The following is a 27,906-nucleotide window of genomic DNA, read 5'->3' on the forward strand; positions in this document are numbered from 1 at the left end:
ATGAAGTGTAGAAAGCAGAGCTGGCAGTACTGCTTTTGCAGTGGATTAAAATAAATGATAAATCAATCATCCATCCTTCCAAACTCCAAGGTTAATGGATGATTTCTTGGTAGGGATTATTGCTCGCATATTAGAACCAGGAAAAAAAATACCTCTAGCTCCATGATGAATTATAATGCTAAAGGCCCATTTTCTCCTGGGACACTAAGAAGGGGTTATCTCTTCAGGGAATCATAATGAGATGGTCAACTTGTAGAGAGACTGTGGTTTGCAAACCTTATCTTCTGATGTCACCTTAAGCAGACAAACCGTAATTTTGATGACAACTAAGGCTCAGAGTCATTTTCTCTATCATTGTTCAAGTTACTAGGAGTATTTTTCTTATGTTCCAAGATAGAGGCAAGACATTTAAATAGTAGAGAAGAGAGATGTAAAGTATTACATGGATCAACAGTACTCGTTTTCCAAAGATGATGATGATGGTAAGATAGTGGTGTGTGTGTGTGTGTGTGTGTGTGTGGGGGTGCGTGCACGCGCATGCTAAGGTCAGTGCAACAGAACAGAAATGTTCAAAGAGAAAAATCACGTCCATATTAGATTCTTGTTATTGCTATCTCTGAATTAGAAAAATAATTTTGATACAGTAAAACCTCATTAATTTGTATTCCACTAATCAGGAGTTTGTGGGATGAAGTTACCCTTACATTAAGAAAGGGTTTATAAAAACAATATTGAAAGACGAAAAGAACCTATTCTTTTCAAGCATTTCAGAAGCACCTTACTTCCAATTGACGTGCCAATTATAAACTTTTGATCTATTCATTAAAGCCAGTTTTAAGCACTTCTGTGAAATGCTATTTTGTCCTTTCTGGTATTTTTTCTGTATGCTTTAAAGTATTCTGTAATTGTTATCTTTCATTGATTCATGTAAGCTTTCCCCAAAATAGCATTTTATTGCATATGAACCACACATGTAATTTTGGGTATAATAATTTGTTACTGTGTACTAACGATGTTTAATTTTATACAAGACATATTACATATTCACACTTAATCTGTCTCCAAATGATGTACAACAGTGGCTCTCAACTGGGGGTAATTTTGTCAATGGCTGGAGACATTTTATTTTTTTATTTTTTATTTTTTTTGCGGTACGCGGGCCTCTCACTCTTGTGGCCTCTCCCGCTGCAGAGCACAGGCTCCAGATACACAGGCTCAGCGGCCATGGCTCACGGGCCCAGCCGCTCCACGGCATGTGGGATCTTCCCAGACCAGGGCACGAACCCATGTCCCCTGCATCAGCAGGCGGACTCTCAACCACTGTGCCACCAGGGAAGCCCTGGAGACATTTTTGATTGTCATTTTGGGGCGGGTGGGAGTTGGGGTCGCTACTGGTATCTAGTGGAGAGAGGCCAGGGGTGCTGCTAGACATCTGCAGTGCAAAGGACAGTGCCACATAACAAGGAATTTCCTGTTAACAGTGCCATTGTTGAGAAACCCTGATATAGAACAAGTTAAGTCACATCCTATTGGGGCTTTAGAGATAGTCATTGAATTTAATGCCACTTTGGGCTTTATTTCATTGCTTCTAAAATAAACCAATATTTTACTCTTAGTTTTTTTTTAAGTATAGAAATGACAAAGTATTTGTTCAGAAAATCAGAAAACTGGGTCCTTGAAACTGATGGTACAAATAGTGCAGTGCAATTTGCCTACCAGTGTTTTCCAAATCCTGGTCTCAAGTTTCTTCAGTATTTTTACTATATAATTTTATGTATCATGTTTGTATTTCAAAGTCAGGTTCTGTTACCCTAAGGCTGTTCACAGGAGTCTGGAGAGATTCCTAGAGAGGCTTTTTTGAGAAATCAGGAGAATTCAAGGACTCTGAGAAGTGCTATCCTGGTATACATTTTCTGACTCTTTCCCCCATCTCTTTTCAAAGATTACTCTTCTCAAAGATTAATTTGTTCTTCTCAAAATTACTGAGAACATTTGAAAGAAGTGCCACTTCAAACAAATTCACTAAAAATTTAAAAACTAAAAAAACAAGCAGAAATACTATTTTTGGCTACTCAAATAGCCTGGACTTCAGGAAAATGGTGAATTCTTAAGAAACACAATGTGAGTCTGATAAGACCTTGATTAATCAAAATTCAATGAGCCGAACCCATTAATTTTCTTTAAAAAGATTCTTTTTGAAAGAACAACATACATATTATAGGATGGGTCCCAGAATCTGCATATGTTCATTTCCTAAGACTTTTGACTTCCAGAATCATATTAAATGATGGTAGCAGACATCTTTATTTTGTTTGCCTCTACTAGCTCTCTGTTGAGTTATAATAGATAATCTTTTATCATGTTAAGGATATTCTTTATTCCTTTTTTTTTTTTTAGATGTTGGGGGTAGGAGTTTATTAATTTATTTTTGCTGTGTTAGGTCTTCGTTTCTGTGCAAGGGCTTTCTCTAGTTGTGGCAAGCAGGGGCCACTCCTCATCGCGGTACGCGGGCCTCTCACTATTGCGGCCTCTCTTGTTGCGGAGCACAGGCTCCAGACGCGCAGGCTCAGCGGTTGTGGCTCACAGGCCTAGTTGCTCCATGGCATGTGGGATCTTCCCAGACCAGGGCTCGAACCCGTGTCCCCTGCATTAGCAGGCAGATTCTCAACCACTGTGCCACCAGGGAAGCCTCTTCATCCCATTTTTAAAAGAGCTTTTAATAAGGAATAGGTATTTGGTATCTGTTGACATAATCCTGTGGCTTATGTTATTTAGCCTGTTGAGTGACAAAATTTCTGTTGTCCATAATGGTGACTAAAGCCAAGATAGCAAAAACACCACCACTTTATAACAATTTTCAATAATAAGTATTGAACCAAAAGGTAATTTCTAATGAAAGCCCTTGTTAATCAGAAATGTCAGAATCCCTTTCCTAAAACATTAACTGAGGTTTTACTGAATCAGACTAAAGAGAATGACCAGTTTGGTCTGTGAGTGTCAGGCTGCAAGAGCACCTTTGAATTGAAGACCCCACTGGGATTGAACAGTAATATACTGTGTAATTGGCAGACAAGGATACAAATGGAGCATTAAAAATATATCACTTTAGAACCTGAAACCAGAGTGAGTGAAATCAGTTCTCAAAGCTAACTACATTGTTCCTGTAAGTCTAGTTTCCCCAAACCTATTGTCAACTCCCCTGCAGAGTATAAGCCAGGCTGAAAAAATGCTTCGAGGTGACCCAACCCTGCACGGTTTGTGACTAAAATTAGCAACTTGAAAAAAAAAAAAAATAGCAACTTGTTCTGAAGGTGATAGAAATGGATATAATTGTGTTAGGAATAATTTACTATACTGGCAATATTTGATTATGACCAAGAACTGTGAATAATGTAAAATATTATGGAGAGAGAAGAATGTTAATCAGACTCTTGCCATAAGAATTCAATAATGTCCTAGTATAATGAAAGTTATAGATGAAAAGAAAAGTCTGGTTTTGTTTGTTTTTTCAGTTGGGTATTGCAAATGTACTTGAAATGCACTGATACCTTCTAACACAGATTTTTTTAAATTGTCAGGTGTGGTCCAATTTATAAAAATAGTTTACCATAAATCTTTTTTTCTTCTGTCACAACATGCTTTTTTTTCTTTTCCTCTTAAGATGTTAATTTATCATGCAAAAATTTTTTTCATTAAGTGCATTAATGGTTTTTGTTTGTACAGGATTTTTTCAAATCAGGACTCCCCGTAGTTCCTAAATGTAAATCCTTAGCAAACGACATGCCAAGATGATAGCTCCATTCCACGTGGGAAGAGGCAAATTCAGCCAGATCTTGGGGTTTTAACCAGGGTTCCAGCCTTTGGGTTGTACAGTGTCTCTGATAAGTCTCCCTTATGATAACTTCAGATGGACTGTAATGGAACATTTTGTGGAAGAAACTGTCTTCTAGCAGTTGAATAGTGATGCCGGGAATAAATTTGGTTTCCCTGAATAATGGTTTCTCAAAGCAGTCATAGCTTCTTTAGAAGTTTAGAATTGGTACCATTTCTTATCCTTATATTTCAGCATTAACTGCAAAGAAAAAATAGTCACCATAAGATGTTAAAAAATTATTTAAAAGTGCTAATCAAAGCAAGCTCATATTGAGCTAATCGTGCATATCAAAATCTCAAAACTTATAAGACTTCCTTTATGTTTTGAAATAAAGTACATATAGAAAGACTTTTTAAAAAAAACAATCAAGCTCTAAAGATTTGCCTGACAGGAAATGATTTTTAATGATTGAGACAAAAAGGGGTGTGTGGACCCCAGCCTCTACTGCCCCCTCACACCTTGTTGGGGGAGATCCTGTAATCAATCTAAGTATCTTTTTAGCAGCTGATGCACAATATAGACCCAGTGTACCAGAACCAGTGGATAATTTTCTTTTAAGTCATCCTCTAAGGTAAAGAAGTATCAATATAGTATTAAAAAAACATTTTTTTCTCCCCAATATGAGGGGAGTTATAATACTTATAATGCGATCCCAGTTACCTTGGCTCTCACACAGGATTACTTTCAGTGACATCTCTGTTTAGGCTTTCTTTTGCAGGACCTAAATGTTTAAAGTTATTACTGTATGAAGATGCCTTTATTTACTTAGGCAGTTTACCTCATGTGCATGTTTGGAAAATGCTTCTGCACTGGTCATCATGCCTGCAGTTTTCTCTTCCAGCTCTCCTAGCCTCTGTCCTCTCTCATCAAGTGCGATCCGTGCACGAGTCAGCTCTCCCATCACCCCTCCGGCAGCACCTTTCATCCCTTCTATACCACCTGGTCCAGGAATGTGCTGTGCGAGGCTGCGTGATGCTTTTCCTGCTGAAGCTTCCCCAACTGGGAGTTCAAGCCATAGTAATTTAAAACATTCTGTCAGTAATTCAAGTAATTATAGTCAAGTTTATCACCAAAGTACTTACATTGAATTCTACTGTCATAACTCTCATGAAGAGACATATTTGTTCCTATCATAGATCTGTATTTGCAGATGTTAGCATTTACCGAAGAAAAATGCCCACGAAAGAAACTGAGGGAGATATTGGTACCATATGCCTTATTGTGTGTGTGTGGGGGGGGTGTTCCATACAATATGGCATAATTGCATTTCTTTTTTTTTTTTTTTTTCCAGTACACGGGCCTCCCACTGCCGTGGCCTCTCCCCTTGCGGAGCACAAGCTCCAGACGCACAGGCCCAGAGGCCATGGCTCACGGGCCCAGCCACTCCGTGGCATGTGGGATCCCCCCGGACCGGGGCACGAACCCGTGTCCCCTGAACCGGCAGGCGGACTCTCAACCACTGTGCCACCAGGGAAGCCCAATTGCATTTCTTGACATTGCTGAATTGGGATGCTCACAATTTTATTGTGACCTCATATTTAACCCATATTAGTGTCTGCTCCAATCTCAGGCCTGATCATTTATTTTAAATTTCTGCCCAAGTTGGCATTCCAACCTTCTGTATTCATCTTGCTGTCAGTCTTTGTAGGCCTCAGTTGTCGTTTTTTCAAAAATCTCTGTGTGTGTGTATGTAAATACTAGAGAATGGGGTGTATGCATGATGGGCATTAATAAACATTTGTAGGAACTTTATTACTTTATAAAAGACTAAAAATTTCCCCATCATTTACAAAGCGCATTTTCACTTAATTTTAATGAAGTAACTTTTAAATATTGAAAAACAGCTATCTTAGTAAAAACAGCTATCTTAGTAAAAATTTAGTGAGAATTCCCAAGGATATAACATTAGGAATGGAATCTAGATCAATTTTTAAAAAATAAGAGGCTTATTGAGATAAAATTCACATATCATAAAATTCACCACCACCCCTTTTTTTAAAAAATTTTTGGCCATGCTGCACAGCTTGCGGGATCTTGGTTTCCAGAACAGCGATTGAACTCCTGGCCCCGGCAGTGAAAGCTCCAAATCCTAACCACTGGACTGCCAGGGGATTCCCAAAACTCACCCTTTTTAAGTGTACAATTCAGTGGTTTTTAGCATATTCACAGATTTGTGCAACTATCACCACTGTCTAATTTTAGAACATTTTCATCACCCCAAAAAGAAAACTCTGTACCTATTAGCAGTCCCTTTCTAGTCCCTCCTTGCCTCAGTCCCTGGCAACTATTAATTTACTTTCTGTCTCTATGGATTTGTCTATTCAGACCATTTTGTATAAAAGGAATCATATAATATGTGGCCATTTTTGTCTTCCTTCTTTAATTTAGCATGATGTTTTCAAGGTTCATCCATGTTGTAGTATGTATCAAACGTCATTCCCTTTTATGGCTGAATACTATTCCATTGTATGGAAGTACCTAGATCTTTTGCATAGTTAAAAATTCAAGAAAAAAGGAGTTTGATCTGTAAGACCAAATGGTGGGTGAGATATTCTGGAAAATGTATTCTTAATTTATCTCTGAAAATGTTCCCTAGTATCTTTCTACTGCATTTTGATTATTGTTCATCAGAGTTTCGCAGGTAGATTTTTTTAAAGTAATTTATTCCGTACCATTGGTAAACCTTGAATTCTGAATAAATAATCTGTTTCCTAGAAGTAAAGGCAGGCAGATTCAAAAACATTTTTTCAGATTTTAGTAATCAAATGTCTTCACCCTGCCTTGCAGGTATAATCTACCTGCAAATGACACATTTATTAGCTTACTCATTTTTTGTATGAATTGCATGTACTATGAATTGCATGTACTATTAGAATTGCATCTAATATAAAGTGACCAATTTTATTCATGTTTGGTAAACAAATAGTTTTCATGGTATAGAAGCAAAACGCTAGTCTAGAAATAGGTCTTCTGATACTCACAGAGCTCTTCTCTGTCAAATGTTTGTCCACTTCCACCAAACAGTCCTTTGAGAAAGCCTCTGTTTTGAGCTTCTGGTGTCTCTATGGGAGTAAACAAATCTCCTAGCATGTCCTATATCAGATCAAAAGAAAACAGCATTAGACTAAGAGTAAAGTAACAGATCAAAAGATAACATGGTAGCAGGTTAGAGCATGTCATGAAAAGGCAGTCTGTTTTCCATATATTTTCCTGGTGATTTTTGCTTTGCTCCCAGTTCTCTCTGGCCTTTCTTTCTCCATCTCCTTCCTTTCCCTTCCCTTCTCCAAGAACTGACATCCTAAAATTTTCACTTTTCTGCCCTCTTCGTTTCTTCCTTCTACAATTAGAAAGCATGGGAAGCTAATATTCACCCTAGGATTAATTTACACTTGATCAGTGACTGCCAATCTAGACTTCTGATTCTTTTTCAATTACCATAGCGTCTTTCCTGTCCTAGTTCCCTTTCTGGAACCAAGCATGGACTGCCCTATGAAATGGGAAGCCTTTGGTGGTGTGTAGAGAAAGGCTGGATTTATTTTTATATCATATACAAAATAATGAAGTAGCTCAAGATAAATGAGTCAAAGTAGGCAGCTACTGCATGGTGAGGTAAAATTGTTCTTAATATTTGATGTAATTTAGAATGACTGGGGAGATATCTTGTTAGAAACACAGATGCACTGGCTTTATTCCACAGGCGCTAAATCAAAATTTGCATAGATGTGTTCTGGTTATCTGTATTTTTAACTTGCTCTAACTTTTCCTAACTTTTAACTTGCCCTAAAAAGTTTTAACTTGCTTTGGTCTTTCTAAAGCAGACCAAAATTTGAGAACCATTGGTTTGGAGGAAGGAACTTCAACCCAAAGTCAGACCGTTGACCTAATATCAGTTTGTCTGTGAACTTGCAGCGTGACTGTCATCATCATCCCCTTTCACCTCTACTCCCCAGACCTGTGCTCTTCCTCCGAATCCCTTCTCTTTGGAAATGGCTGCACCATCTACTTAGTTCCCCAACCCAGAAATACAGGAATAATTATTAATTCCTTCCTTTCCTTCACTCCTACATCTAATAACCCTCCAATCTGACTGATTACACTTTATAGCCATTGAATCTGCTAACTTTTCTCTCTCCTCACTGTTGGCTGCCTTATTTCAAACCACTATTATTTTTGGCCTTAATTATTTTAAAAAGCCTCCAAATTTTTCTCCCTACTTTTAGTCTTAATTCCACAAAACTAATTGCCATACTGCAACCAGAATATTAGCTTTAATAAACAAATTTGTTAAACCTTTTCAATGACTTGCTATTGCCCTGGGGATAAATGCCAGATTCCTTAACGAGCTTACAAGGTGTTCCAAGCTCTGTTCTTGACTAACTCTCCAGCATCAACCCTTCACTCTCTCCACTTCCCAACTCAGCACTTTGTTGGAAGTTGCCTGAACCTTGGGGCTGTCGCATGCCTCTGCTCTGTCAAGAATATTATTACCTTTTCCATCTCCAGCCATCCATTCCTATGGATAACTCCTATTCATCCTTCACAACCTTTTTCTAACTACCCCTTCCCTTTTGTTCCATCAACCCAGGTGCCCCTCTCACATGTCTCCCCAGCACCGGCACAGCCATATAACAGCATTTTCCAGAGTATTGTGGTTGTCTGTTTACTTATCTCTCCCTCCACACTAACAGGTAGGGACTTGTATCTTGTTTATGATTGTGTTCCTAGAGCACAGCCAAGTACCAGGCATATAAAAAAACTCTAAGTATTTGTTGAATAACATTTATTATTATTTATTTTTAAAGCTTATTATGTTCCAGGCACTGTGCTCAGTGCTTTATATGAATTCTTTCTTAATTCTCACAGCAGTGCTTCAAGGTAGTAGATTAAGTAAAATGGCCAAAGTTATATAAGTGAGCAAAATGCAACTTAAATAGTTCAGAGCTTATACTCTGAACCTCTATATTGTAATAAACGGGTTTTAGTTTTCTTATTTCTAAAATAAGGAGGAGAAACCAATTAAATCCCTAAGATGCCTTTTAACATTTTGTGACCACATTTACTTATCCAAGGCTAGATAGGCTTTTATATTTGTTTCTAGGTTCTGCTTACCGCTATGATCAAAGACAAATGCCCAATTCTAACCTACAGGATATGTATTTATTTTGTATGGCTCTTAATCACAATTAAGATTTCTTTAAAAAAATTTCATTAACTCCCTGAATTGTATGCAGAATTTTTGTGTGTACATACATATTCCCCACCCTGGAGGAAGATTTTCATAATCTTTCAGAGGATTCTCCATAGGCAAAAAAACCAATAAAACACACAAAACAACCATTGATATGTATGATCACATTCTTCGCACATCCCGTTTTTTCTTATTTTTTTCTGTGTATATCTGGAACCACACTAGAACTTGGTAGCATCACAATGATGAACATATATTCAAAACATGTTCTAGGGCAGGCATATTTATTGTCTGGCTCAATAATATTTTAACTTTTAGACATCTTTCTAACTTTTTCTCTTTTTACAACTGTGTCCAATGTTTATTCATAAATATGCCTGACCTACCTGTAGATTATCACACATCTCTTGGCTGTATGTTAACCGCTGAATTTCAGTAGGAGAGACAAGGTATAATGCCTGTCCTTCATTGGTAAAACAAAACGTCCGTGCTATCCTCATGTCTGTCAGTGGCAAATAATTAACATCCAACATTGGGCGAAGACTAGGTAGGCTGAATGGAAAAAAACAAATCCACATTTCATTTTCAAGTTGTTAGAAGCTTTTAATTTCTTCGTATAAAATGTGTAGATCCTTACATAAAACAATACTTTTTATACCACAACTTTACGGTTGTTTCTTTATCCTCTTGAATTTTCAATGGTAGTAAACTAGACTTTCACATAAAATCATATTCACAAAAAATTATGGGCACAGTTCTTCTATCTTAATCCACACAGATACTTAGCAAATGTCCTTGAAGGATGGATTAAACGCTAGCAATTTCAAAATGCTTTTTGGAGCATTTCACAGGTTCCTACAGTACAGTTATAATCTTTGATTATGGCAGAAACACCACAGCTAGAAAATGGCTGCCTGCATACTTGGTCTATTGTCTCTTTTTAAGGCAGAACTCCTGGGTCTGAGGAGGTTATACACTGATGAAGTGGGTCTTGTTCACTGTGCCTGGGAATGGAGTGGCTTTGCTCCCCATTCCTTTACTTCCTCTATACACAGAAAGTGAAAATCACCTATGACTTAGGGCACCTGCACTGAAGAGGTGATTAATAAACAAACATGGCTGGGGGCTGTAACAGAATTAGTTACAAATAATAGATCAAAATTTGCACATCCAAGCTAATACCACATCTCAAGTGTCTTACTGATTGGCTCTATGCTTACCCTAATGTTGTAGTCAAATGATTCTACTTACATATTTATAAACATGTACTTTTGGATACTGTCACTGGAGCCAGATTTACAAACTACTAAAGAAAACCAATCTCAATGCTTTTAAAGCACATCTCTAATGCCAAAAAGAGAAAAATAAACTTGTAGTTAAATCTCAAGCTTTGACATCATTCTACTGATTGTAGTGTGCACAAAGATTTTAAATTAACCCAGATCATAAAACCAGCACCTTGAAAAAGAAGTACTTATCTCTCTTATCACAGTAGTTTGTAATTACAACTTAAGCCCTAGAATCTTACCGTATAAAGTGGGACCTGAAATCTGTGCTATAGGAATAAGTTTTTCATGAGGTCCTAGCGCTGTGCTGTCCAATATGGTAGCCACTAGACACGTGGCTATTGAGCAGTTGATATATGGCTTGTCTGATTTGAGATATTCTGTAAGTGTAAATTATATACTGAATTTCAAAGATTTAGTATGAAAAAAGTATATTAAAAATACATGTGATGGCGTCTGAAGTAACAAAGATCCTTAGGATATGAGTCCAAAACAAACCCAGTTAAACAGACTTCCATTCATTCCGAATAATGGGCTGTGGTGGGGAAGAGGTTCCTATGGACTTTCCTGGTAAGTTGTGTTGTCTATGTAGCATAATAAAAGTAAGCCAACAAAATACAACAGGTGTAATGACTTTTGGTAGGAAAAGGAAAGAGTAAGTCAATTGCTAAGGTCTAGGAAACAAGTACTCTTAAAGATGAAAAAAAAAAGTTTTTTTCTGTGCAAGGACATTTTTATAAGGAAATAGTGTCAGGTAACTAAAGATGGTTCCCACTAAAAATGGCTCTCTCAGCCCAATTTGAGAACTTTATACATAGATAAGCCTCTTGCATCTCTCTCTACTCTTTTCTAGGTCTGGGCACATTGGCACATGAGCAATCATACCTACCTAGCAACTATCTGAAAACTAGGACTTGAGGAGATTGGGCTCAGTGTAGTTAAGTTCTGCATTGGAAGTACGGAGTCCTAACCACTGGACTGCCAGGAAAGTCCCATAGTTAAGTTCTGACAGGGTCTGGAAAGATCTGGGAATATGCTTAGCAAGGTCAGGAGCATGCCAATTTGTAGACTCCAGTTACTCAAGCCACATGTTTCCTAGCCACACCTTACACATTACTAAAATCATGTCAAAATCACCTTTCAAATATTTTTGAGATCCTCATGAACACATAAAGAGTTTCCACTAGGACATAATATTAAAGTAGTCATCATCATGTAAAACAGCTTTTACAAAGGGCAGAGACAGAGAGATCATTTTATCTTTCCTATTGCTATGACTCCTGTTGCTTTTTAAACTCTTGCTTTTCATTTCTCAAGAAATTCCCCTCCTCATAAATGTAGATGTAGCATGTATTCATTTAAGTAGAAATTAATTTTCAGATGTACCATTTAAGAAAAGAAGACATACTAAAATTTTGCAAAAACAGGGTAAGTAGTCACTATCAAGCTAAAAACTCAATTGCGAAATAACATTTTTGAGTGACTAAACGTGAGCCCAGGGGAGTGTATACACACATTTTTTTTTTCCCTTCTAAACTAAGGCATGTCTAGGAGTTAAGTCGTTATTTTCAAACAAGACTGGAATGGCCTTCAGAAATCTTTAAAAAGAGCTTGAGAAAGAGAAACCAGATGAAGAGACAAAGAGTAAGAAATATGTAAGAATGAGCAGGCCGTAAATGATTTTATGTTTTCAAAACTTTCTCCTTCATTAACTACTTCTTGGCTTACAAATCTACTCATGTCTCCCCTATTAAGTAAAATATAACAATAAAAACACTCTCAAACACCCAGGTTTGCTCTCAAACTACTTTCCTGTCTCTCATCTCTCTTTTTACCAAAATTTCCCCAAAGAATACTGGCCATTGAAAATTTGAATTTCATATACTTTTCACATATCATGAAATACTATTCTCTGATTTCTTTCAACAATTTGAAAATGTAAAAACCATTCTTAGCTTGCAAGCTTTACAATATCAGATTGGGGGGAGGGCAGGGTAGATACGGCCTGGGGCTGTAGTCTGTCAGCCCCTGATCTATGCCACTGCCTCTTCTTGCCCCCTTGAAATTTAGTCTTACCTCCACCGTGCTCCTAAGATTTGCTTTCTCAAAGATCACTAATATCTAGGTGCCTGATCTAGGGTTTTTTCTTGTACCCAAACTCTTTGACCTTTCTGCTCTGACTACCTCTTGACCATCGTTTTGATACTCTGCTGTCCTTTTCATTTCATGAAGTTCTGCTACTCTGATCCTTTTCCTAGCTCTCTGATGACTTCTCAATCTCCTTTGCTGGAGTTTCTTTTTTCTCCTCAACATAAATGTAGACATATGCACCCCTCCCCCCCAATTTTTGTCCTAAGACCAGTCTATTTCTCCGCTTTTTTTATAGTGTCCTCTTTGATGATTTCATTCACTGCTACAACTTTAACTAATGCATTTACGTAAATGGTTTCCAGAGCTTTATCTTCCATCCCTATTTTTTTAAGAGTCCAGACCTTAAATTGCTGGCTAAACTTCTGCAGGCTGGCATATAAGCACCTCACATTCCAAGCATTCATTCTCAATTCATTCCCAAACTTCTCATTATCAGTCTTTCTAAATTCTGACTTTCTTATCTGCTAATGACCTCACTATTATCCAAGTTCATGATAAAACTTTTTAACCTTTAAGTTCTTTTCTAACCCTGAGATTTAAAGACCTCCATTACCTTTCACAACCAGTTGGTTTTACATTCAGCAAATTTCCCTCAATTATCCCTCACATCTGTTTCCACCTAGCCTTCAATATAGTTACGACTTCAGTTCAAAAGCCCATCCAAGCTCTCCCTCCATGTATATTTCTTAATGCATAGCTAGAGCAGGTTAAAATAAAATGACTTTTAGTATACTGTTCAGTGTTGATCTCACTTTTTCCTAGACTTGCAACCTCAGGCAAATTTGTTAACATATGTAAAATGGAGGATGCAAATAACACTTTATTTTCCTATGTCCTAGAGAAGTTATAAGGATAAAATTAAATTCTGTATGGAAAATTCTTGTGTGTACTATGAAACATAGTAAAGGTAACAGTTCATTTCTTTTCCTTGTAGTTTATTCATCTTCATATATCCTGTGCCTAGCGTAGCATCTGGGAGATAACATGTGCTCAATAAATGTTGAATGAATGTGTGAATGACTGGAGAATCACTCTTTCCTTAGATTCCTTGATGTCAATTAACATATTTCATTCACAATGCAAAGCATTTTTAGCAAAAACAAAAAACAAAAAGCAAACAAAAACAAATAAAAACTCAAAGTCTCCTCAAACTTTTGAGCAATAAAACATTCACAAACATAATGAAACAATGATCTCAGGTTGCTTCTTGATAACATCTTGGCACATTACACATATACTTTTCATAATTGTACCTTGTTTGCACTGTTATGATTACCAGATAATTTATAAAGAAGGCAAGTACCTCATTATCATGATATGCCCATTGGCACAAAAGCATGCCAAGCAGGCACTGTTACACATGACCACCACATCTGCTTGCAGTATAAAAGATGTCTCGGTGATGTTATGAACATAGAGGCAAGTCTGAGAAGGCAGTGAGAAGACTTTGGCTTGTTTTTCTGAGCAGATTATTGTATACTGATGATCTCCTATTTCTTGGGATGGAGAGGGGCAGTTCATGACCAGCTTTCTTCTCCAAGATTTCTCATTTTCATCTATGTTGTTTGGATCCCTCCAGACTTCATATGGTGGTTGCATTAATCTGCCAGTTCGGTCCATACAGGAGAATGTTAGGACAGCTCCTTTCAATGAGAGGAATGTACCTATAAAAACAATTTCATATCACTGGCACATGAAATTCTAAAACAGCTGCTATTCATCTATGGGTGATAAACGTTTTATATTATGATAATTCATATCTATAGTGTCATAATTTTGCAGTATTATACATAAATCAGTAGATTTGTGAGTTCGTCAGTTGCAATAACTTGGAATCATAAAAGGTAGGGTCTAAAAGGAGTCTAAGACATCAACTTGTCAAATCCTCTCATTATATTAATGAGAAAACAGAGACCCAGAAAAATGATGAGACTTGGGTCAGGTCACATAGCAAGTCAGTGGCTGAGCCTGGACTAGAACTCAGGTTTCCTAATTCCTAATCCAGTTTCCTTTCATTATACTATATAGTATTCATTAAAATACCTTTTTAAAAAGCAAATTTTAGAAAATTTATAATTTTAATTTATTGAATAACCAGCTGAAAAAATAATGCCAACTGATTCCACTTCTTTATTTTATGGACTCATTCACTAGAAAATGCTATTTTTCTTCTTCTGAAAATGAACACTCAGAATATTTCATGAAATTTAAATATCTAGAGTTCATGCTAGCAATTTTGATTGTATTAAAAAAAATCCAAACTAGCTTTGGCGTTTAGGCAGGCTTATGCATCTTTTATACAGAAAAATGGTTTACTCACCTAGGATCTCCAAGGTTGAATATCCATGCCAAACTATTACCTATGGGTGATTTTTACCAGTCCCAGAGACAAGATACTATGAAGCTTAGGAAGTAACTTGGGGTAGACTGACCTTTGGACATTTCCAGATTCTCCCCTAAGCAGTGCCCTAGCAGCCTTTTCTTTCCTTTCTCCTTTGACATCATGTAGAGAGAGTAAGGAAGTTATCCCAGGCTGATATACCTCAGGAGTGTACATGTACCAGAGACTTAGGAAGGGTGTTATAAAAATACATTCCATTTAGAAAGTACTTTATAAAGTATTTAAAATTAAAAATAACATGTTTAGATGATGTAACATGATTTTTAAAAAAAAGCTCAGTAAGTCCAAAATATAGCCGTTACTATTTCAGAAATACACATTACAAAGGAAGCTTAAATTTAAGGACTTCTATAGTAAGATATTAACAATTCGGTCTACAGTAAATAATTCACCAGACAATTAATGAGGATTTTCCTCCTAAAAGAGGTCTTACTGGCTAGAAGTGTACCTTCTCCAGCTTTCCAAATTACCAGTCTTCCCCACTAAAATCTTAATTCATTCAATCAACAAATACCTATTGAGGGTTTACCATGTGTTCTAGGCTCTGTTTTAGGCACAGGGGAATAAAATAGTGAATAAAACAGATAAAAATCCGTACCTTCACAGAACTAACTTTCTGTGATAGAGACAGACAATATATATGATAAGTATATATATGAGATTAGATAGCAATAGGTACTAAGGAAAAAATAAAGCAGAAAAGGGGATAGAAATTCTTGGAAAAGGGTGAGATTAAATTTTAAATAGAGTAGAAGATGTTAAGGACTAATGTTTGTTCATTTCCCCTCCCCAAATTCATATATTAAAGCCCTCCCCCCCTCCCCCAGTGTGAATGTATTGATATTTGGAGATGGGCCCTCTATGGGAATATTTAAGGTTAAAGGAGGTCATAAGGGTAGGGCCCTGATCTGATAGAATTGGTGTCCTTATAAGAAGAGACACCCAGAAACCTAGCTCTTTCTTTCTCTCTCTCCCTCTCTCTCTCTCTCTCTCCCCCCTCCCCTCCCCCACACATAGGAAAGGTCACATGAGTACACAGTGAGAAGGCAGCTGTCTGCAACTCAGGGAGAGAGTTCTCACCAGATACCAACACTGCAGGTATGTTGATTTGAGACTTCCAGTCTCCAGAAGTGTGAGAAAATAAAATTCTGTTGTTGAAGTCACCCAGTTTGTGGTATTTTGTTAAGGCAGCCTGAGCAGATTTATACAGAAGAGGAGGCTTCTTTGCATCGTACTGTGGAATTAAGGCTCAGGAAACCAGCACAAAATATTCTGGCAACTGTGATTATCCTTTATCTCTGATCCAAGAGTCTCACGTCTTCTATCAGCATCCATGAAACTGGCAACTTAAATTTATTAGCTTGCAAGTAAAGTAAAATCTCAAACTATTCACAGATCTTGACCTTCTGGAGCAGTTACGGGCAGACTTATAGGAGATGAGATCAGAGATAATACGGAGCTAAGTCATGTAGGTTCTTGTAGGACACAGTAAAGACTTAGACTTTTACTTGGTATGAGATGGGAAGATTTTGAGAATAGAGTAATATAATCTAATTTCCATTTAACAGGATCACTCTTCGTGCTGGGTATATCCTAAAGGGAGTCAAGGTTGGAAGAAAGGAGAGCAGTTAAAAGGTTAGTACAATAATTCAGGTGAGAAATGGATAGAGGCTTGCTCAAACCAGGTGGTAATAGTATAAAGGGTGAGAAATGGTCAGAATCTGAGTATATTATAAAGGTCAAGCCAACAGAGTATGCCAATAAGTTGGGGTTAGAGTGTGAAAGAGATACAGTGGTCAAGATTGATTCTAATGCTTTTGACCTGAGAAACTGGAAGGATGGAATTGCCATTAACAGATATGGGAAAGACTGTGGGAGAAAGGAAAGGAATATTAGGAACTCAGTTTGGGACGTAAGTTTGAGATACTTATTAGACATCCAAGTGTATGTCATATACCTATAACTGGATACCTATGTCAGGAATTTGGGGATAGGCCAGACTATAAGTATAAATATATGACCCATTAGATTACAAAAGGCATTTAAGGTAATGAGGCTGGCTGATTTCATGTAGGGCTTGAATATAAATAGAAAACAGAAAAGGTTTAAGGAGTCTGTCTTTGAGCACGCTGGTGTTTTAAGTCCAGTGAAATGTAGAGGAGCGAGCAAAGGGGACTGAAAAAGAATGGCTATAAAGGTGGAAGAAAACTAGGTAAATAAAGTATCCTGGAATCTAAGTGAAAAGTGCAATGTTATAAGGTAGGGAAAATGGTAAACTGCAATATGTTGCTGATGTGTCAGGTAAGATGTGACTTGAGAATTGACCATTGGATTTAGCAGTGAGGTCAGTGATGACCTATACAGAGCTTTTTGTTGATTGGTGTGGGGGAAAGTTTGATTAGAATGCACTCAAGAGAGAATGGGAGAATAAAACTGGAAATAGTGAATATAACATAACTATTTCAAGGAATTTTGCACTAAAGAAAAAGAAGTGAAATGGGGCATTGTAGGAGAATAGATTCAAGGAGGGGTTTTCTCTTTTAATGGGAGAAATAACAGCATGTTTGTATGCTGATCTAGTAAAATGATGAATATTTATTATAATTATATAAAGGAAACAGGAAAAATTGCTGGATTGACTTTCTTGTGTAGGTGAAAGGGAGTAGAATCTAGTGTACAACTGGAGACATTCACCAAGTCAGGAGCTTACAGTTTAGTCACAACAGGAGAAAAGGTAGAGACCATGGAGATACAGACAGACAGGTTGGTAGACGTGGTGGCAGCTGCTGAAGTTCTTATCTGATCGTTTCAGTTTTCTCAGTGAAAGAGGACACATGGTCATTAGCTGAGATTGAAAACAGTGGAGGAGGTATGGGAACTCTGAGGAGAGTGGAGAAAATATGTAATTATTGTTCAAGAGGGTGGACAGAGGACTACCCAGCAGCACAGGAACCGACTTGAGGTTAATGATGATTTATTTCAAAATGAGACTTTTTAGTCTGGTTATATATTCTCCAGCCATATCCAGCTACACAGACACAGAAATAAAGTAGGTAGAATTAAATTTAACCAGGATTGTGATTAACCATATTACGTATGTATGATGTTATGATTTATGATAAATATCTATTTGGTCTTTATTCCTGTTTCTGGCACAGTGCTCTAAAATCCTTGGAATTTCCTGACAAGAGCAACACAGGTGTCTTTCATTTTGTTAATTAGGTGATTGGGGGCCTCACCTAAGGATAGGGGCTTCTTGCCAGGGGAACCAACCAGGTGATTAGAGGGTTAGCACTTTCAGCCCCACCCCCCTACTTTTGGGGCGAAGAAAGAAGCAGATTGAGTTCAATCACCAATGGGCAATGGTTTAATTAATCACACCTGTGGAAGGAAACCTCCATTAAAAACCCAAAAGGCGGGGGTTTGGAGAGCTTCCGGGTCGAGCAGGCAGAGCTGTGGGAGAGAGCTCTTGGAGAAGGCATGGAAGCTCCACGTCCCATCCTACGTTCCTTGCCCTAGGCATCTCTTCCATCGGATGTTCAGCTATATCCTTTTATAGGAAACTGCTAAGCAGTAAGTAAACAGTTTTTTTGATTTCTGTGAGCTGCTGTAGCAAATTAATTGAACCCGAGGAGGAGGTTGTGGAAACCTCAGGTCAGAAGAACAGGTGACTTGGGATTGGCATCTGAAAGAGGGGGAGGGGACAGTCTCATTGGACTGAGAACTTACCCTGTGTGATCTGACACTATTTCCATGTAGTGTCCGAATTGCGTTGAATTGTGGAACACCCAGCTGGTGTCTCAGAGACTTGCTTGTTTGTGGAGAAAACCTCCACTCATCTGGTGTCAGAAGTGTTGTGAGTGTGGTAGTCGTGTGAAAGTAAAGGAAACGCACAGGAGAAACACGGAAGGAGGAAGGACTGGCTTTTTCCCTATACAGGAGGAAAGAACATTGTTTTCTCCATCCCAGCATGCAAAACTGCATTTGTACTATTATCACCTGCGGCTTATTTAAAAGCAAATTCTCAGACTTCATCCCAGACCTACTGAATTAGAAACTCTGAGAATGGTTGTAACAAACCCTCCAAGTGATTCTGATACAGACTAAAGTGACGGCTACTGGGATGGATAATCTTTAGGTGTTTTCTCTAAAATTCAGTGATTTAGTGGTTTAGTTCAAATTTCCGTATCATTGATGAGAATTTGTTGTCAAGACAATCAAGATAAATTAATGTGAAATTAAATTTAAAAAGATAAGTGGGCTTTTCTTTGTTGAGAGATTTTTGATTACTGATTAAATCTCCTTATTAGTTACAGGTCTGTTGAGACTTTCTATTTCTTCATGATTCAGTCTTGGTCGGTTATATGTTTCTAGGAGTTTATCCATTTCTTCTAGGTTATCCTATATATTAAGAACTATATATCTAGATCATTGGATTTTCCCAAAGAAGTACATTCTTTTAATCTCTCCATAAGAGAAGGGAGTCTGGCAAGAGTTTGAATTCATGACAGTAGCATGTGACAAAAGGGTATGTGAAATATCATTTTTTTGATAGTACCTGTAGAGAATTTTATTTTGCTTTTTTAATTCAATGAATTTTTAAAATATCTAAAAATCTTAATAGCTTCCCACGTGTCTAGCTATTAAGGGCTTAGACAGATTCCTTGCTTTATTCAGCAGTTTCAAGTGACAGTATATCTACTTTGGGGAAAATAAAATTGCTACAAACACATTTAATACAACTAGTAATAAGAACTGTAAACAACTAATAGAGCTGCTACCTATAAGTGGAGTGTGTATATTTGTTTTCCTGTATTAAGCTGTGATTATACTTCAGTCAAATACAATCATTATGCTTGAACTATATTCTTACTGTATTAGTTTTTAAGATATAATGCATGAATTTCACAAATATGTTTGAAATATACACATCTTATATGGAAAGTCCCTAAACTAAATACTTGCATAGAGCGAAATTTCTCATCAAGGTTTAGACTTAAGATGAAAAACTACATCCTTCTCATTTGATCTCCAGACAAAACCTATTAACTAGTTTCATATTATATCTGTGAGATAGCACATTCACTCATCTGTACATTTGCATAAGTTAATTGTTCTTCATCAGAGAGCTAGATTTTAAAGGAATTAAATGCTAGCAAGTAAGTCTGACATAGGGAGTGGGCTGGGAAAAGTCTAGAGTAGAGGGTAAGTCTAGGAGATATTTCTTGTCAGCAGGCAAAGGACAACACAAGAATACTGTAAGAAAAAGAATAAAGGCAAGAAGATCATCTCTGATATACTTTTGCATATGAAAACAAATATATCTAAGCTTAGATGATATGTAAACAAATATATCTAAGCTTAGATAATATGTAATAAAAAACTGAATTAGTAAGTTAAAATCATATCCTTAGTATACAAAAAGGAAAATCTAGAGAAAATGAGGTAAGTCCATCTACACAAATCTTTATCTCTTACATTTTTAATTTTTCTTTATCAGCCCTTCTTTAAGTGAGGCACGTGTTCATGGGTTTTAAGTTTGTGAAACTAAAATATTTTAACCACAATCAAGTTAAACTCCTTTCTCTTTCCACTGTAATTTTCTTCCAGTTAAGTGACATTGTAGTGAATAGGCATTTCAGGAATCTGGACAAGGGGAAATTAAGATGGGGGTACATCTAGAATTTAGTAGACTTGTGTACGTGATTCACAATCACTACCATGTCTAGGTTACTGAAAGCCTTTTAGGTTATAGGAATGGCTGCTAGGAAAACTCCCACCACCCTGATGCAACTCAGCATTAATCTGACACGGAAGTGCAGGGCTGAAGATCATATTACAAATTATATATTATGTCAATATTAGAAATATATAGATAATGTAGAAGAAACAAGATTTGAAATTTGAAATGTCTGGATCCAAGAGCTAGTCTGTAGAAAATTCTTCCAAATCTTACAGCTCCCAAGAAACTCGATACACGTTTTCCAAAAGGGAAGTGAGGAAATAAGACTGGTTGGACCAGAGAGCTGGTGCTGGGAAGTAGCAGGAAATCAGATTAGAAAGGTAGAACAAAGCTGAGCTTATAGAGATCACTGATTTCCACGATTTTCAAGAAATTGCTTCTATGGGTAAGTGAAAGGTATCAGAGAATATGGTGTATAGAAATTAGGTGATGAAGACAATATTGTAATAAGACCAGTACAGAGGCAGTAAGTAAAGGGATCAGAAAAGAAACGGAAGTGATGGAAGTCATCTAGGTAGTATCATGGCACTATTAACAGAAATGGGGAGAAGAGCAAGAAGAAATAGTTCGGGGGTAAAGAGAATGAATTTATTATGGAAAATCTTTAGTTTAATCATGAGTTTAAATCTCTAGTTTGATGAAGCATGAAAATAATTTTTTTTACAAAGCAATGACAGGCACTTCATGTGGCAGGATTGGTAATTACAGAATAATCTGTAGCTGGTAGCACAAAGCGTTACATGGAAATGAAATACAATTTAAAGTGAGTCTCAAAAAATTAGAGGGGTAGGAAACTTTTGGAGGTTATAAATAAGTTTATGGCATAGATTTTGGTCATGTTTTCATGGATGTATACTTGTCTCCAAACTCATCAAGGTGTTTACGTTAAATATGTACAGCTTTTTATATGTCAATCATACTTCAGTAAAGTGGCTTTAAAATTAGAATCTCAGCAAATTTCTCAAAGAATTATGTTGGAGAGTAAAATTTCTAGGGGCAGAAGTGTGGAGGGGGAGATGCGACAGAGAAGGGGGAATGTTTGCTGGTGGCATAATTTTCATTTATCTTCACCTGTATTTGGATTTTTTTACAATTAGAAAATTTAAGCACCAGCGTTTGAGATAAAAAAGCATACCACATCACAATTTTTTTTTTTGTACAAACAAAAACCCCACAGATCTAGGAAGTCTTTTCCAGCTCCTTAACATGGTTGTAAGGCCCTCTAATCTTCCCCTGCCTGCTTTTCCAGCCTCAACTAGCACCATTCTATCTCTAGGCTTTGGCTGTGCCACACTCTTTTTACCTCTAGGTTTTTACTCATGCTGCTTTAAATTACTCTTAAACATCAGTACTGTGCACAGCTCCCTTCCAAACCGGTCCCATTTCAGATGGCTGCTGTGTTAGAGAGGTCTTCCCCAACCCCCCGCCCCCCATGCTGCACAGTATTCTTTACTTTCCTGATTGTAATTTTCTGTTTACTTTTGTCCTTCCCTACATATAATCTGGGAATACAGATCATTCTGTGTCCTGATCACCATTGTATCCCCAGTGACTAATTAATTAGTATGAGCTTGGGAAATGTATGTTGAATGAATGATGAATAAATTTCAAAATAGATTGTATTCAACTTTGAGGAAATTGCTAGACTCAGATAAATTTTGCTAGGCCAACTGATAAAAGGTAATTCAACAATGTTTTGATGGTAAGAATGCCTTCAGAGCCTGAGAACATGTTGCCCACTTTAGCACTGGCAACAGAAGAGGGAAATGCCTCCGATTCCAAACCTTTAAAAATGGTTCCCATAATCTAGAGCAGTACTGATAGGGCAGGGACTAGTGGAACAGTGGAGACTAGTGGAGAGTAGATACTGGAAAGAAGGTGAAGAAGGAGTCAGGAAGTGAGATGTGAGGAAGAGGGGACAAGTTTTCTACTTTAAATTTGAATTGGCTTTCTGTCATCTCTATAGTTTTTCTTTTTCTTTCTTTTTTAAGTTCTATCAGACTATTCCACTTGCAACCCTTTCTTGTTGTAGTATGTATTGATTGATTGATTGCTGCGTCGGGTCTTAGTTGTGGCACCCGGGATCTTGTTGCAGTGCACGGGCGTGCTGGCTTCTCTCTCTAGTTGTGGTGCACAGGCTCCAGAGCACGTGGGCTCTATAGTTGTGGCACTCGGGCTCTCTAGTTGTGGCGCATGGGCTCAGTAGTTGCGGCGCGCGGGCTTAGTTCCCCGCAGCACGTGGGATCTTAGTTCCCCGACCAGGGATCGAACCAGTGTCCCCTGCATTGCAAGATGGATTCTTAACCACTGGACCACCAGGGAAGTTCCTCTATATTTTCTTATGAAACTCCACCTTCCTTTTTTCTTTTTATTGTCATAAATTATGGCCTCCAATTAGGCTATTTCTCTTTCAGTGGTTAATTATAAAACAGATCTGAACCTAGACTCATAGTTTCATCCCTTATAGGTACTGCTTAATAGACTTAATTTTTTTAGAGCAATCTTAGGTTTACAGAAAGTTGAGCAGATAGTACAGAGAGTTCCCATATGCCCCCTTTGTCCTTTCCTGTTATTAACATCTTGTATTAGTGTGGTACATTCGTTACAACTGATGAAGTGATACTGATATATTAACTAACATCTTGAAAGAATGGAATACTGACATAGAAACTTGAAGATAGCTTCTCATTATCTCTCTTTAAATGGATAAGGAAAGAGTACGCAAATATTTATGAACCAGATGCCAGAATATTAAGTTAAATATATACTTATTTTGTATTTTGCCATCATTTTAAGTCTAAGTCTATTTGCTAAGAATGTTGAAGAACTTTCTTATAGTACTGAGATCCATTAAATTAGTTCCAGACACTTGTTTATTTCTATGCTTGTGGCATAGAAAACCACATACGTTAGAAAATCTCTTATTAGAAAACTGTCTTTCACTCACAGTTGTAAACTTGTGTATACAGGAGTTTGATTTTTACCTTTAAATTTGAAGAATACACGGCATATATTAGGTATCCAATCTGTATACAAATTTATTGAGTTAAATAATGGATTGAATTAATACTTAAAAATTCATTTTGACCTTACTGATCTGGCTCTCTCTCAACCAGTATGAGAATTATACATATTTCCTTAAAATTAGAACCATAATAAAATATATTTTCTTATTGTGAAATATGTTTACAATTAAAATCTAGTGATCCTAACAGATTAACTTTTAAAATACGGTGCATGTTATGGGCTGCATTTTGTCCTCCCCCACGCCAAATTCATATGTTGAAGGCCTAAACTCCATTGCCTCAGAATGTGACCATATTTGAGACAGAGCCTTTAAAGAGGTGATTAAGTTAAAATGAGGCTGATAGGGTGGGCCCTCATCCAAACTGTCCAATGCCTTTCTAAGAAGAGATTAGGAAACATGGGGAGACACCAGGGGTACAAGCACACAGAGGGACAGCCACGTGAGAATATGGTGAGAGTGTGGCCAACTGCAAGCCAAGTAGAGAAGCCTCAGAAGAAACCAGCCCTGCCAACACCTTAATCTTGGGCCTCCAGAAGTGTGAGAAAATAAACTTCTGTTTTTTAAGCCATACACACACAAAATACGATATGTTTATCTGAATTTGCCTCACTAGTAGAGAGCTGACTGTTCTACCTACAGTAAGTTACAATCCATCTATATGAATTTAGCATACCAGTTAACAAAGAAAACAGAACTCTATCTAACCTACCATGCCATATATGTGTTCTTTTAAAATAAAATCCCTTATCCTATATATTAATAAAATTATTTTTACTTAAGAAATGTTTTTCAGATAACTTTTACTCTCTTTTCTATATATGAAAAAACTATTGATCAGAATAAATTTTTAAATACTCAAAGGAATCTCTTCAAAAGGAAAAAGACAAGTCAAGTAGGAAGAGAATACAACATATACTTTAGCAACAATACTTATAACGTAGGTCAAATTCTCTAGGTACTAGGATAAAAAGGGAAGAAATTGTGTGGCATGGCTTCAAAACAAGATGGGCACAGATTATCAATGAATTCAGAAAGCCACCTCAAGTCAGACTGCTTCCAACTTAATCATCTGAGTTCTTTAAGGATGATGTAAAACACTCATAGGCTCTGATATGGCATGTAACTTTGGAGAAATGCTTCAATTCATTAAAAATTTTAAACTTTTGCTTTAAGGCTTTCCTAAATGCTTTTCAGAAACTTATTTCCCAAGGCATTGTTTAGGTTGGGAGTTCCACAATTTATTACCATAGAAATGGTTGACTATTTCACCCTGCAAGTAAGCTGCAATACAGTATATGATTTATAAAATTCTTAATAGTTCCTATTATACAGAATACTTAAATCTTTGCTCCAGATCAATACAAATTAAATGTTTTAAAATACCATATATTTAAATTTGAAAAAGTAGCAATGAAGGAATAAGTAAAAACTCTTACCACTTGGCAATACCATGACTGGCTCTGTAAATCTTTGTTCATCTGCTGAAGGTAGGTTTAGGGAGATGATTAACACCATTCCCAGACTAGTTCCAACAAACAAACAAGGGGAGATAGTACAGTCATTTTTCCGAACAAAGGACTCCATGAAGTATAGTGCTGTAATCGCTTCTTTAGAATCTTTGTCAATACTGGAGATGCTAGAGCTTCTCGAGCGATTATAGGAATTTTCTCGACTTTCTATGGAAATTTAAAAACCAAAAATTTAGTTTTAGTGTGTTTCCAGAACAAGTAAAGTCAAACTTAGTAAGTGAAAACCAAAATTATGGGGGAGAAGTAGAATTTGATTCGTTGTTAACTGATCTGTAAGGCAGTTTATCCAGTTCACCAGCTTATTTTGAAGATGAAGAGACAAGTCCAGAAGTGTAAATCATAAACTTAGGAAGAGCTGGAACTAGACCTTGAGTCTCCAGAGTTCCAGTCCACTGTGTTTTTCTCTCTACCTCACCTCACAAGTTAGTTGAAATTCTCTAATCTAGAAAAAAAAGATGTTTAGTCTAAATAGTTAAGGTTACAAGAACTTCTGGTGCAGTTTTAATTATGCTTCCCTCCTATCTCTCAATTGTTGGAAGTACTTCTAATGATTTCTTGACAATCCCCACTTACTGACAACATTGTGGCTACTTACCTGAAGGGTCACAAATGTTCTGTAGTAAATACATTCCTCTGATTTTGTTATATTTGGAGTAATTAAAATTGTAAAAATTGAACTATTTATATTTACACCAAGACTAAAGAGCAAATGTTATCTCCCTGAACTAGTTACAAGCTGCCTACTTTGAATCCAAATACAGCCTTGGCTTTGCCTAGGGCCAAATACAGAGTCGTAGACAATGCCACCCCACCAATAATCTTTCTGAGAGGGCTTCAGCCCACTTAAAGGAAACAAGGTGGTTTCAGGTTCTCCTGCTCATCAACTCTTACACATGTGTAACACTCCAACAAGCAGAAACTCACCACCTCAGGTAAATATTAGGAAGGTTGTATTGTTCATATAATCACTCCAGAGTACAAGTTCCTCATATTCCTCTTTTTACTGCCTTCCCTCTCCTTTCCTTTTTGATAGGTATAAGTGTGACTCATTTTTATAAAAAGAGATAATATATAAATAAAATAATACACAATAAAACCAAATATAAGTTCCCCAGACTATCCCTTTTTCTACAAACCAAAATATAATATTCCTAATTTCCCCCTTCTATCCCTTAGCAAGTTTATACAAATAATTGTTTGTAATAGAATTTAGATCTGAGAGGGAGCTTGGATATAATCTATATATTTTACAGATTTGGAGGCAGAGACATAGAGTTAAGTAATTTTCCCAGAATCAACAAGTTAGAGGCAGAAAAGTCTAAAACTCAAAATTCCCAATTCAATTCAGTGATTAAAAGTACTACTTCCTTTATAACCTTTACATTTTGCTTCCATTATAACATTCCTAGCTAATGTTTCTAGGTTGCTATTCATAGGCACCTGTGAGAGAAGATCATCTGGACCAAATTTAGTATGGCATAGTGTTAAAGGAAAAAACTAAAAATTCTCTTTTTTTACTTGGCCAAGCTGCATGGCATGTGGGATCTTAGTTCCCCAACCAGGGATCGAACCCACGCTCCCTCCAGTGGAAGTGCAGAGCCTTAACCACTGGACCACCAGGGAAGTCCCTAAAAATTTTATTTTAAAAATTTGAAGAATAATATAGATCATTATTACCAAGTTTTTTGAGGGGTGGTAATGGTGAATTACTTTATAGCATAGAATTACCATAGCATATTCCTAAGATTATTTTTTCCTATTTCTAGTCCCAAAGCTTTTTATCAGCAAGACAATAGCAGCAGTTACAGGACACTCCCGTGTGTGTGTGTGTGTGTGTGTGTGTGTGTGTGTGTGTGTGTCTTAATTTTAGGCCTTCTGGCTCTTGTACTTTACTCCCTGCCCCTAACAGTAATTCCATAAGTAAGCAAATAATCCTCCCTTTTTCAAACATATGAAGATGAGATTGCAAACTTTAGAATTTAATGTCTTCCCTTTTTCTTGGTCACATTCACTTAACAGTTGAGGAAACTAAGGTTATAAGACATTAAATAACTACAGATAGAGACACTAAGAGGCTTACCATTGAGATGGAAAGAAACTGGGAGTGCAGATTAAGACATAGGTCTCACTTTGTACAGAGGAGGTGAAAGCCTACTCATAAACAGCCATTCTGGTTTTAGAGATGAAAGAGGTGTAGTGAGGAATGGATTTGGAGTCATGGCCACGGCTCAGCCAGGTTCTCAGCTGCTCACTGTCTAGTTGACCATAGTTTTTCAGATCTTTCACACCTGACCACCATCCCTTATCCTCCAGCTCCTGTTACTGTGGTATGTCAAATTTTAATTGTATCCACAAAAATTTGTATGTTTAACCTACCTTCTGTTGTAACTGGCAAAGAAATCTCCATGCAAGCAGCTGACTGTGCTTTTCGAAATGGTGGTCTTCCAGGACCCCAGCGATTTACTTTTGAAACATCAGCACTAGAAAGACGTTTTCCAGAACTGCAACTCTGAGAAGTTGGACTTGTGCAGTGTCCATTTACATGATCTGTACCAAGAGGAAGAAGGCAGCATAAATATCATAATTAAATCTTAATATAAAGGAATCTAAGTGTGTAGATTAATAAATGAAGAGAATTCCTTTTTTCAAAACATATAAAGATGGCCAAGTCCATGCTATTTTAGTATTTAGTCACAATTTCAATTT

General features: G+C 37.0%; 1 protein-coding gene across 2 annotated transcripts in view; it reads right to left on the reverse strand.

Moving 5' to 3' along the window:
- Window positions 1–3,052: 3,052 nt before the first annotated feature.
- The window catches only part of STXBP5L (syntaxin binding protein 5 like), a 405,174-nt gene continuing 380,320 nt past the window's right edge, over window positions 3,053–27,906 (reverse strand). Inside the window, exons 21-27 of one of the 2 annotated variants that reach the window (XM_032630474.1) lie at window positions 27,577–27,747; window positions 25,108–25,347; window positions 13,803–14,163; window positions 9,449–9,614; window positions 6,856–6,967; window positions 4,653–4,873; window positions 3,053–4,072 (exon numbers count right to left, since the gene is read on the reverse strand). In XM_032630474.1, coding sequence (XP_032486365.1) covers window positions 4,031–4,072; window positions 4,653–4,873; window positions 6,856–6,967; window positions 9,449–9,614; window positions 13,803–14,163; window positions 25,108–25,347; window positions 27,577–27,747 — 1,313 coding nt within the window. In that variant the 3' untranslated portion in view covers window positions 3,053–4,030. The remainder of the gene's footprint in view (window positions 4,073–4,652; window positions 4,874–6,855; window positions 6,968–9,448; window positions 9,615–13,802; window positions 14,164–25,107; window positions 25,348–27,576; window positions 27,748–27,906) is intronic. The other variant, XM_032630475.1, reaches the window with a different exon arrangement.

Source organism: Phocoena sinus, chromosome 4, assembly GCF_008692025.1.
Source record: "Phocoena sinus isolate mPhoSin1 chromosome 4, mPhoSin1.pri, whole genome shotgun sequence".
NCBI lineage: Eukaryota > Metazoa > Chordata > Mammalia > Artiodactyla > Phocoenidae > Phocoena > Phocoena sinus.